This window comes from Callorhinus ursinus, unplaced genomic scaffold (assembly GCF_003265705.2).
Source record: "Callorhinus ursinus isolate GAN/ISIS: 27379988/994484 unplaced genomic scaffold, GSC_fseal_2.0 scaffold23, whole genome shotgun sequence".
Classification (NCBI taxonomy): domain Eukaryota; kingdom Metazoa; phylum Chordata; class Mammalia; order Carnivora; family Otariidae; genus Callorhinus; species Callorhinus ursinus.
The window spans coordinates 921,280-934,310 of NW_027397085.1; the positions used below are offsets into that span (position 1 = coordinate 921,280).

Here is a 13,031-nt window from a genome sequence, read left to right on the forward strand (position 1 = left end):
GGTGATGGGTATTAAAGAGGGCACGTTCTGCATGGAGCACTGGGTGTTATGCACAAACAATGAATCATGGAACACTACATCCAAAACTAATGATGTAATGTATGGTGATTAACATAACAATAAAAAATTTTTAAAAAATTACTTGGCTCTTTAAGAGCATAATTGAAGTCAGGGCTCAGAATTATTTTCATGACGCTAATCAGCCTATTTAGCAGTGTATTCTCTCATTGCACTTGGTAGTTTGGGCACATAAGAATACGGAATGATGGTTCAGTTGATAGGAATTGGAAATTGACAAGATAGTTGTTGTGGAAGGAAGCCTCCAAATGCTAATGAGAATATAATGAAGGTGATTGGCTTTCTGGTATAGACTGACCATGGAGAGGAATAAAGCCAGATTGCACCTGACAAAGTCACATAATGGCAGAGGGCCAAAAGATACCAGGTTGAAAAGCAAGTGGGAAGGGTGTGGATTAGGTTGAGAGGATAGGAGGATGTACAATACCTCTTACCTGTTGGACTCAAAACTAGTAGTTGATGAGTTAATCAAAAAAGTCAGTTAATGTGAAGAAGTCTTTAAAGACTCTCTAAGTTTATAAATTAAAATTCAATAATACTGTATTTTATGTATTCACCAATTTTTTTTTAAGCTGAAACCTCTTTGAATATTAGTCTGTTGATTGGAATTCTATGTTATCTTTCTTACATAAATCATACTCATGATTAATTGTCTACAATTTCCTGTTTCTCTTTTCCTTTAAGTAGAGCTAACCCTAGTCACTTGCAAAGAAATGAGTGTGATGTAGATTTCCTTGTCATTTTTCTGTTACTTGTAGATTTCATTTTCTAGCCATTTACTTTTTAGTCATTTCAAAGCATATGGTTTGGTTTTCATCAAAATAACCACTCTAGCTTTGCATTCAGACTTTATTAGTTTGCATAATATTTAATTCAGCTATATAATTATTTAAGTACAATTGGCATAAACACGGTTGGGACAGATACAGCTGACTCTTGGTAAGCATTTAATGTAGCTGGTAGAAAAATATGCAGAATAGAGATTAACCCACTAGCACTGTGCCTCAGTCAGTTAGTACACTTTACATAGGGAAGGAAGAGCGTGAGTTAATCTAGAGTCAGGTTACTGAGAATTTCTTTGGATGTCAGAAAATGGGATTTCAGAAGTGGTAACCAGGTATGGGGAATGGCTTAGCCAGTAATAGACGTTTGATCTCCCCCTCATTTTCTTTTATGTACCCTTTTGTTCTTCTGTGTCTCTTCCCTGGCATTTCTTTCTGTATCCACAGCCATGGAAACTCAAAATCATAAGGTCCTTCCTGTCTGAGCCTCTGCCCAGAAAAGAGTGTTCTCATCTTCATTTAAATAGAAAAGACTGAAATAGAATAAGTCTTCTTTGAATGTTTATTAAATGAAAAAGAGAAGAAGCTATATTTTCCTTAAGTCAGAAATGATGGAACTGTAACAGGAACTTTAATTTTAGTCTTTACTGGAATTCAGTGGAAGGTGTTGGTGGTATTTGGTCTAGTGGTGAAGAGCACTGCTACCACATCCTTCCCACCCGCTCTCCTACTACAGCACAGACACCAGAGGGGAGCTGGGTGATCCCCCCGGGAAGGCCTGCGGAAAGGGCCCGGCTCATTTCTTTTCCATGGGATTTAGAGTATTTCCTTTTGTGGGGTTTTTTTGTTTTTTATTGGTTTGTTTTATTTTTGGCTTTCCTGCCACTCCATAAATGAGAGAGATAATTTTTTTATTAAGATTTTATTTATTTATTTGACAGAGAGAGATACAGCGAGATAGGGAACACAAGCAGGGGAGTGGGAGAGGGAGAAGCAGGCTTCCCGCTGAGCAGGGAGCCCAATGCAGCCGATCCCAGGACCCTGGGATCATGACTCGAGCCAAAGGCAGACGCTTAACGACTGAGCCACCCAGGCTCCCTGAGAGAGAATTCGTAAGAAGCAATTCCTGAATCTTATATGTGCTCTGTTTTTATTTATATTTTATGTTTCACATTATTCATTTTTCTTACCAACTTTGGTAGACACATATACATACATACCCATATATCAAAGAAGGTATTGTTTGATAATTTTTTTCCTTAAAATGGCTACTAGCCATATTTAAGCTTAAGAATGTCTTTCTAAAGACAAACTATCCTTTTTTTCTTTCAAAAATTTGTAGTCTAATATATCTCCAAGTTTTTTATTTTAATATAGAATTAAAGATATAAAATGTTGACTTTATATAAGGTATGTTTTTTTTAATAGGAATAACTGAAGTTGAATGTTTAAGAAATTACACAAAATTTAGTTTGAAAAAGAACTCAATGTTTGGAATACATTAAATAAAACAACTTTCACTGTGTTACTTTTAACATATGTGAAGTTCCCAGAAGGTTTCACAGAATACTTTTGACTACCTGCGGGGGGGTAGTTAGAAGTCAAAGGAGTTTCATTTTCCTTTTATGCTCTTATGTACTGTTGTACCTCTCTTATGAGCAAATACTAATTTTCTTAATTTTTAACCTGCTTTTAAAAAAAAACATGCTCTGGGCTTTTTGTTTTCATTTTAGATATAATGTGTAGGGTAACGAAACATGCCTTTCATTAAATGTAGCTAATATTCAGGTTTTCTGATGGAAAGCTTGTCGAGTTACAGTACTGGAATTGTTGTTACTTCTATGCCTTTCTTCTTCTCCTTCCTTCTGTCCTTCCTAGCCTGCCTCTGAAAGGGTCTTTCCACTTCAGTAGCATCAACATTCTTAGCCTTCCCAAGACCCATGCACCAAAACCCTCATTGACCCCCAGAAGGCAGTGAGAACCAGAACCTCTCTCTTTCTTAATCATAATCTACTTTTGTCCCTCACACTCTTATCAATCAATTCTAGCAAATCTCCAAGTGAATTCTTAGTTGCTAACAATGGTTGTGCCCTCTTAGGTTAGCAAGGTCGTTTGTGGGGTCCCTGGGTGGCTCAGTCGGTTAAGCATCTGCCTTTGGCTCAGGTCATGATCCCAGGGTCCTGGGATCAAGCCCCGTGTTGGGCCACCTGCTCAGCGGGGAGTGTGCTTCTCCCTCTCCCCTGCTCGTGCTCTCTCTTTCTGTCTCTCTCTCAAATAAAATAAATAAAATCATTAAAAAAAACAACAGAACAAGGTAATTTGTTCCTGTTCTCATTTCCCCTGAATCAACTTACTGTTCAACTGATTGGACAGTCCACCTTGATTATTTTAGTTTGGTTTGGCCTTTCTTGAAGAGAAATAGCTCTGATTTATTTCTTTGTGCTGCTTCAACTTATTCTAGCTAATTGATATGATCCATAATTGACCTAGAAGTAGTCACTTGGGATATCGTTCCCATTTTATGTTGTCACATTATACAGTAAACCTTATTCATGCATTGACTCTCAGTTACTTGAAACAAAGAGGATTTAAGAGAGATTTGAAAAGAAAAATACTGAAGGTCAAAATAGAGGTTCCATTAATAATTGAACAATAGTTAAGTGATAAGGTGGAATCAAGAAAGTAGCTTTTTTGACCTTTAGTAGCTTGTATAATTTATAGCATTATAGTATTAAAATATTTAAATGTGAAATAATATACATACAATTTAAAACCAGAAGCCCCTGAAAGAAATTCACATTAATATTTTCTGTATTTCTTCCTAGCATTTCTCCTTGTGCATTATTTTTATGTAAAGTATATAAATTATCATAATCTAAGATAACGCCTTATATGCTCATATTTTTCTAATTATAAGCATTTTCCTGTATTACACATATTTTTCTTGTTTTTTTTCTTTCTTTTTTTTTTTTTCAAGTAAGCTCTTTCCCCAGTGTGGGGCTCGAACTCACAACCTTGAGATCAAGAGTCGCATGCTCCACCAGCTGAGCCAGCCAGGCACTCCTCTTATTTTTATTTGAAGAAATCCTGTATTCTTTCAGGTTGGCAGATTATGACCATACCCACCCACTCTCCTATTGGACACTGATGTTTTCCTTTTCTTCCTTACCATAGTCTAATATTTCAGTTATGAAGTTTTAGTGCCCAGAGATCACAAGGCGTCCATAAAGCTGCACTTAAATGATCTGGTGCTAGGGCCTCCCCTTGTTAACAGGTTTATCCAGTGACCCCCCCCCCCAGTTCTGATCTCTACTAATACCAAATTCAGATAATCTTATGATGCCAGTCGCAATAATAAGTGTCAGCTTGAGCTTCATTTTAAATTCCATTTATTTTCTAGAGGAACAAATTAAATTCACCTTGATAGACAAAACTTAATTAAAAGTAGAAATAAGACAGGAAATTTTGTGAAGAAAAATAATTCCATTATTCAGGCAAGCTGAAATACACTCCCTCTGATTTCTGGCTGCTTTTGTAGATAACTCTGGCATTGAAAAGTAGGGCGGGTAAAAAAAATTAAAACTTGTTGAAGATTTCATTCTTCCCCTTGCCTTCTTACCTTCCCAAGTAAAATCACATTTTCTTGCATTTTTGTGCTGTCTTCTTTTTCTTAAGTAATTCTTTGAATATCTTTTATTCTTTTTTTTTTTTTAAAGATTTTATTTATTTGAAAGAGAGAGAATGAGAGATAGCATGAGAGGGAAGAGGGTCAGAGGGAGAAGCAGACTCCCCGCCGAGCAGGGAGCCCGATGCGGGACTCGATCCCAGGACTCCAGGATCATGACCTGAGCCGAAGGCAGTCGCTTAACCAACTGAGCCACCCAGGCGCCCTGAATATCTTTTATGCTAACCAATTAGTTGCTTATATAAACCCAAAAGTTCTTGAGTTCTTTGAAACTGCATTTCTAAATTGTATTGTTGTGGATAGTTTTCTTAGGAGTTGCTTTGCTTTAAAAAATTATTTCTCCTTTAAATTTTATTTTTTACCTCTTTGACTCAAATTTCAATGGAAATATAGTTTATAAGTAAGCATACATTGGAGTCACTTTTAACTTTAAGGTTATCTTGTATATTTTACCAAAAGTATAACACTTTTATCCCCTACCCCCTTTTTTTAAAGGAATCGGCAGGCGGGGATCTTCAGTCTCCTTTAACACCAGAAAGTATCAATGGAACAGATGATGAAAGAACGCCTGATGTGACACAGAACTCAGAGCCAAGGGCTGAACCAACTCAGAATGCATTGCCCTTTTCACATAGGTACAGATTCAATTCACCCATCATGATTAAGTAAAATGTGTAGAGATGGAAACTTACTTGGTTTCAGATAAGTCTTGCAAAGTTACAACCCTGAGTGAAAATTCCAGTCTTTTTTTTTTTTAACTGTTTCTGTTAACCTCAGAAAGGTTTTTAAATAATTTATAGTTGATAGATGCCTAGATGGACTAGAATGAACATTTCCTTCATGTAGAAAAAGGGCTACTGAGTTAATTGCAATACAAATCATTTTTCAGTGAAACAGTGTATTATTGTAAATCTCTTCTACTTATTTTTTTAACATAGCCCTCAAAAGTCCCCTTTGTTAACCTGGGTTTCCACTTTCATCTTTGTTCTTGAGGGTTATAAATTTTTTTAATCAGCTTCCTACTCTGAAATCAAGCTTTACCATACTCTTAGAGGTGATCTCACCATTGGATATCACAGAAGGAAGAAAGTTATTGTTGTGACTTATATTCATGTTAATGTCAGATTTAGTTTTTCATACCAACTAACAGGAGATAAATCTTCCAGTAATTCTGAACTGTAAAAGAATTTGATATTTCAAAAAGATACAATTTATCTTAAATATGTTTTAAACCAGTTACAGTAATTATTTGCCATACTGGTGGTATTTTTCTAAAGTAAGGAGGTCTGCGGAACTGTGGCATTGCAAATATAAACAGGTACCTATCAGTTATTGTCTTAATGTTAATTTTTATCCTTCTTTGGAAACCTGACGAGGTAGTTTTAACTAAAATTGAGAAAATAGTTTTCCTATGTTGTACATCTCTTTTGAGAACCAATTTTTAAAACCATCAAATTCTTTAGCATATTCAGAACAATTGTGAAGTGAGATATTCCAGACTCTTTCTTCATGAACATTCTAATTTTGATTGAATTTGTTGAATATTAGGGGCAGCATAGATTATACATATTAGGGAATAACATTGAGAGACCTCATGATCAGGCTGAGGAAGAAGAAATTAGTTATGGGTTTTTTAAGGAATGTGTTAGGAAAACTTTTTTGACTGAAAGACTATTATAATTTTGTTCCTAAAAATGCTAATAATTTTGCATACAATGGTAGACATATCTTAGAATTATCATGGAGATCATGCTTTAACTATTGCTGTGTAAGCATATTCTCTTTTCTCTTGCTACTAAAATAACTGAACACATAAAAAATTTATTAGTTCCTCTGAAGACGATGTTCACGTTGATAAGTAAAACATACAAGTTTTTTGAATATGCGATTACAATTGAAGATTTGTAGTTTTTAAAAAATATGTTCAGGGGAGGAGAAATTTTATTCCTATTAAATTTAACATACCCATTTAAAAGATGTAAATGCACTGAACATAATTATAAATCTAATTTCTTTGGCTAACACTTAAACGAGTCATGTGCATTGAATACTATAGCATTTCGAAATAAGAACTTTTGTGTTTAACATTTGTAAAAACTATTTCTAGTTTACTTTATGCACCTAAAATTCTCCAAGTGTTTGTTGTTTTGCTAATCCTTAGTATTTGGGGTTACTAAATGGGACTAGTCATCTTCTTGATGTTCTCTTTTCCTGGGATTCTAATAGGAGTTACTTACTTTGACTTGAAGGTACAGCTTCTTTGACTACTGGAATCTATAGATTAGTCATGGAGATATTTAAGTTCTGAAAAAATTTAACAGGTCATTTTAAACTTTTAATTATGTTAAAGGTATTGCACAATCTTAATAGTTTTCTTGTTATACTATTTTAAAAAAATACCTGAGCTTACAAGATTTCAGAAGACTTATTTTCTGAACTAGTTTTGATTTCCACCTCAGATAGAAGTTTCAGTGTTTTATAACCAGTGTTAGAATCCCAAAATAACAGAAGAGACCTCAAAGATGGTATAAGCCAGGATCTTCCAAACTGTGGTAGTTTGAAATCAATTTAGGTTATCTGTGGCATTCTGAAAAATTAAATATAAAATAGGAAACATCAGAGTAAAATTCACATTAGGAATAGACAACTATTTCATTCAGTAATACATAGATTTGTGTGTGTGCTGGATTATAGTGTAAAAACGTCAAAGTTTGAAAACGTGTGCCTTCGACACGTGAGGAGACTAAATCCCAGAGCTTTGGTGAGTTGTCCTGGGTCACATAGTTGATTAGTAAAAACTTGAGTAGGACTGCCGCTCACATTTTGACCCCAATAGATACTGCCAGTTAGTTAACAGTGCATTTTAGTCGAATTCCCATCACAAGTACATGGTAGTGTCAGGAAGTTAATAACTTCCTATCCTAGGAGAACTCTGTAGAAATAAGATCAGTGTTTCATGAATTAGAAACAGCAAGAATATTAAAATAATTTTTATTTAAATTTGAAACTTGTAAATGTTTAAACTTGACACGCTATTTTTTTAATGGAAGACAAAATCTGTATTTTAAGGCTATTTAGACTATTTTGCCTTCTTCCTTAGTACTTATTTCAACAGAAAAGAATGAACAAAAAAATATATTTTGCCAACATTTCTCTGTTCTGATTGAGCAAAATCACTAGAATATCTATGTGTTGTGGTTGCCTGAAGGAAGGATATGGAGAACAGTGACCTAGTCAGTCAAGTTCATTAAGAGTTGATGGTAGTAATAGCACTTAGGAAGCCAATTTGTGCTCTTAGAATTCAAACCGTGTGCCTAAATCTCATGAACTCATTAATTAACATTCCAAAAGAAGGCCTTGATTTTCATTTGGTCCTGAAAATTTTAGCATTTGCATTATAGTTGGTTCTTTACTGTGTTTGTTTTACATACTCTTTAAAAAGTACTAGCTTTAAAGACAAAAGCAAGATTTTTTTGTTACTCTTTAAACTTAAACAGGTTTTTCTAATGTATATGAAAGAATACTATGATAAACTCCCAGGAACGCATCACCCGGCTTCAAGAGTTATGACAAAATGGCCAGTCTTTCTGCCTCTGCCCACTCTTCCACTTTTGTATTATTTTGAAAGCAAATCCCAGACATATAATCTCATCCACAGATACTTTTTAAAATTACTTTTGAGCTTTTTAAAAACTTATTTACTAAGGTAGTACAGTTTTTTATATTCTATCTCAGTGGCATTATAGGGTTACCTTGAATTATTTACTCTTTTCTTTGATTTTTAATTATACTGCTGAACTAAATTTTAGAATGTATGGGCTATTCAGTACCCTTTAGTCAAGTGCTGTTTTTATGTCCTTGCCGTAAGCTATGCAAAAACGTTCTCACTGAATAAGTTTCAATAAATTAATATGTTTTTAGTGTATTTATTTAAATGCTTTTAAAAAAATTTTAGAGGTCTGTAAAAGGGAATTATTGAAAATAAAAATGTTTACTAATTTCTTTGGAGAAACGGCATTACATTTTATCTAAATTACTATATTTTCTTAAAAAATTATTTTTTAACCTAAATGATAAAAATCATTTTGGGACTGAGCAGGTATACACTGACCCATTGAAGTGTTCAGGGCATCCTTTGAGACCTTAGTCTTAGATTAGCTATGTACTAAATAAAGTAGCCATATATTAATAGACCAGCATATACAAATGGAGGAAGGTTTTGTTTTCTTATTCCGGGGATTTACTGTTTCTGTCATAGTATCAGCTGTATGGGATTCTGGAAATTACTTGTTCTTAATAATAAGAAAGTCTAGGATTTTTTTTTTTAAGTTTTAAAACTATCTAAAATTCTCTTGGAAATAGTTAATTTTATAGTTTCCCAGTGCTGTTAGAATATAACACTGAAAACTAAAACTTTTTATTTTGTTCATCTTAAATTTATGCTCCCCCACATATACAATAATATATTGATAAATAACTGTTGCTACCATATTTCTGAGAGTCCAGAACTGGTATATATACATTAGTAATTTGTGAAGCTATTTTTGTACTGATAAATTTTAATAACAGTTTGATTTTATTAATGAAAAATAGGCTCTTTTAAGCACTGATTATATTTAAATTCTTTTAAGGTTTAGATAGTATATTCTTATGGTGCTGCTAGTATACATTTTGGGGCTACTGCATGTATCTTCTGTTAAAGAGATTTTTCTGCCACTTTGTGTGTTTGCAACAGGTATTCATTAAAGGACGTATGCACAGATGTTACTTGTTAGTATATTGATTTTGCTTTAAACCAGTATAACCACAATTTTACTCAAATTTATGAAATCTGGGTGGGTTCATTTCATTTCTATTTAATAGAGTAATTTCTTCATATCAGAGTTTCAGAAAGTTACTGCTTTAAAACGGATTAGGGATTTTTGTACAATTTCAAAAACTAAATTTCGTAAGAAAATTTATACACTGTTTTAGTTACGTGTTAAAATTTTTTAAATAGTGCTTTATTTTGAATTAAACACCGTTTGTACTTACTTGAAAGATGATACAAACAAGAAAAAAGTGAATGACTGTTAGGAGCTCTGGGGTACTATACTCCCCCAGCTGTGCCATCTGTCTCCCATTTTTATGAATAATAGGCAAAACTTACAAGAGCATAGTTAGGAAATAAAGTAGAAATAATCTCTGTGGCTAACTTTTGTTTGGGTAAAATATTATCTGTAAAACTGGAACTTGATTTCACAAGAAGTGTCTTATCATTAATACCATTGCAGGTGAAAAATTGAAGTTGTAGAATTCTCCTTTTTGTTACAGTTACAAACGACTTAAATAATATTCTTCTACCATGGAACCTCAAAAATTAGGTTAGGATTTTTAAAAATTAATTTGAAGGCTAAGACAGATTATGAGAGATTGTAGTATAACAATTTAGAGATGTCAGAATTTCTTTTACCATAATTGTGAACAGATAACATTTTATAGGAAGTGCTGTAGTAATTTCATAATATATACAGTTTACATTCTCTGGGAGGTGAGAAGCAATTTATGTATTTTTAAATAAGATGCAGGGCGCCTGGGTGACTCAGTTGGTTGGGCGACTGCCTTCGGCTTGGGTCATGATCCCTGGGTCCTGGGATCGAGTCCCACATCGATCCCCCTGGTCCCCCTGCTCTGCTGGGAGCCTGCTTCTCCCTCTCCCTCTGCCTGCCACTCCCCCCTGCTTGTGCTCTCTCTCTCTCTGTCAAATAAATAAATAATAAATAAGTAAGATGCAATTAAAAAAATAGAATATAGTGGCCAGGAGTATTTACTTTATTAGCTTTCTAAATAAGTGTACTTAAATTTCCTATCCTGCATTTTTTAAGAATTAATCTTTATTCCCTTCTAATGTCTTATAAAATTTTTTGAAGAAAATGTATAAATTTGCTGAAGCATTTTTTTCAGGTGTTACCACTTAAAATAGGTTATTTGCTAGAAAAAAAATACTATTCATATGAGATAAAGACATTACTAACTCCCCTCCGTAAAGGATTAGTCCTTTCCCTTCTCCCTCTCTGCCTTACCAGTGTAATTAATGAGAAAGAATGTTTACCAGCCCATCCCCAGTGATTGTCAGCTTCTCTTTTCCAAAATGACTAGCTGGAGTTAGACGTATGGTCATTCATAATGGAACAGATTGATCCTAGATTAATTATGATCTCTTCCCTGTAGAGGGCTTTTAAAATTCCTTTTATCATTTCATTTCTGTTTTTAAAAGACCATAGTGGGGATTCTATTGGAAGGGGGTGGGTGTGATATATAGATAGTTCTTTTCTAGGACTTAGAGGAAAATGTTCTTCCTTTGAGTTTGGAATCCCATCTTTCCTCTTATTAGAGAAGTAAGGGACAAGACCAAGATAAGAACATAGGCAGAGGTCATACAAGCCACGTAAATGTGTGACATTTGTGGTATGTATGGCAGTAAGGAACGGTGAGGTCTGTGGTAAAGCAAAGTGTGCAAGATTCATCTGAAGTTACTAAGGTTTTTTTACAAATAAGGCCATACAGAGGGATGGGGCCTAGATGACCCATCTTGTTTCTAGTCTAGACTTTCAAAAGGAAACTGATTTATATATGGTTTAGCCCAAGATAAGGATTTTAAACATATTCTAGCTAGTAATATTCGTTGTTGTAATGACCTTACAAACTCTTGGTGGAGGTATTTGGGAGGATATATGTGCAGATGAATTCTGGATATTATTTCCTCTTTGGGGACATATTACTCTGACAGGTGTTTTCTCTCAAACACCAAAATCACATGATTTCTGTGGCACGGTATTTATGGACCATTCCATGGTCGTCAGATGAGGCCTTCCCAGCTTTATCACCTTGTGCTTCTGTAGCATTTGCTCCAAATTGCTTGTAGTTCTCCACATATAACCAACCACGCAACCATGCTTTCTCATCTGCAAGTCTTTGCTTCCTTGTTTTTGGAATATTCTCCCTTCTCTTTGCAATGGCTGTGTACCTACACTCTGTATTTCTTCCCATCCACCTCTGCCTGTAACTGGACCACCAACTGGTCAACCCCTATATATCCTTTAACCTCTAGCACCACTGCCTCTGTAAACTTACTCTCATGCCCTCACGTGTTCTCCTCTGTTAAATCCCTGTTACCTCCCGATTTACATATGGAGGTTAAAGTTAACTTATCAGTGTCACGTGGGTCAAGGATTGTGTTTTACTCATTTGTATTCCTGGTGCTTGTCATGGTAGACACTCAGTAAACCAATGAATGAAACAATTTCCCTCACAGAAATCAAGTACATGCATTGAATACCCTTGGTACAGTGAGTGCTTCAGTCAGCTAAAGTTATGCCTATAAGTTCATAAGACCTTGAAGCTAAAATGTAAAACTGGTTATATTCTTTGAAATTCAGTTACCCTTAACAAATTTAAGTCTTGGGTTTAACTGACTTAGTCTAATTTTTTTCAAAAATTCCTAGTTTGTGTAAATAAATTTTGAAGATAATGTGTTAATAGACAGTGTTCTTAAGTGGTTGAATAATGTGAGAGACGCTAAAATGTGCATTTTCATTGTAATAATTTTTTGTCCTTTTGATAATTTCCTTTTTATTTAAAAAGCAGTGCAGAATGATTCAATGATGTATTTTCTGTGGAGTTAGACAATATTTATATTCTTTGTTTTTAAAACCAATTATAACCAAAATGTGTTTTTAAAAAATTTCATCTCTTAAAAGGTCAACACAGGTACTTATTATTTGACTCAAAGAAGTAAAATTAAAGACTATTGATTTTTTAAAATTGAGAATTGTACTATGTACATTTGGCAGAAGTAAAGATTGGGGCCAACTCTGGCTTCATGAGATAACACATTTCATGTGGAAATAAGCTCACAATTAATACACTGAAATGTGTTGAAAGTAGTCGTGCTTCAGGGACTACTCCTTCTTTGTAGGGATAAAAATGTAGATGTGACTAACCAGTTGAAATAAATGTACATTTTATTTTTATTTTCCATCAGTTTGCCATCTTCCACTGAATTTAGCTTGATCATATATCCAATGTAGAGAAGATAGTTCATTTTTATGACTCTGGCCTAAATTGAAATTTAAATGTTGATAGTAGAACTTTGGAGATAGAAGAAACTTTCTCTGTATTACATAGTCCATCCACTTCATTTTATGGAAGTATAAGCAAGTCCAGGGAAGATGTGAGGTATTCAGCATCAGTATTTGTTAATGGCTAGATTAGAACAGAGAGATCTCCAAAGGTATTGTTCATTATGGTCCTTCCTGGTTGAGGTAGTGCTCCTTCTAAATTCCAAGAGGGTTTGTTTTCTGTATCATACTTAAAGATACTTTTCATCCAGATTTTTGTTATTGTTCAACATATTTACCACTACTAACTAAACTCCCCTACTGGATTCTTAGCTTATGGAGTAAGTTTTATTAACTTGGATTTCTTGGTATCCCATATAGTTTCAA

General features: G+C 34.2%; 1 protein-coding gene across 1 annotated transcript in view; it reads left to right on the top strand.

Moving 5' to 3' along the window:
- The window catches only part of HOMER1 (homer scaffold protein 1), a 130,649-nt gene that overhangs the window by 63,298 nt on the left and 54,320 nt on the right, over positions 1-13,031 (top strand). The window contains exon 5 of the mRNA XM_025892587.2: positions 5,041-5,180. Coding sequence (XP_025748372.1) covers positions 5,041-5,180 — 140 coding nt within the window. The remainder of the gene's footprint in view (positions 1-5,040; positions 5,181-13,031) is intronic.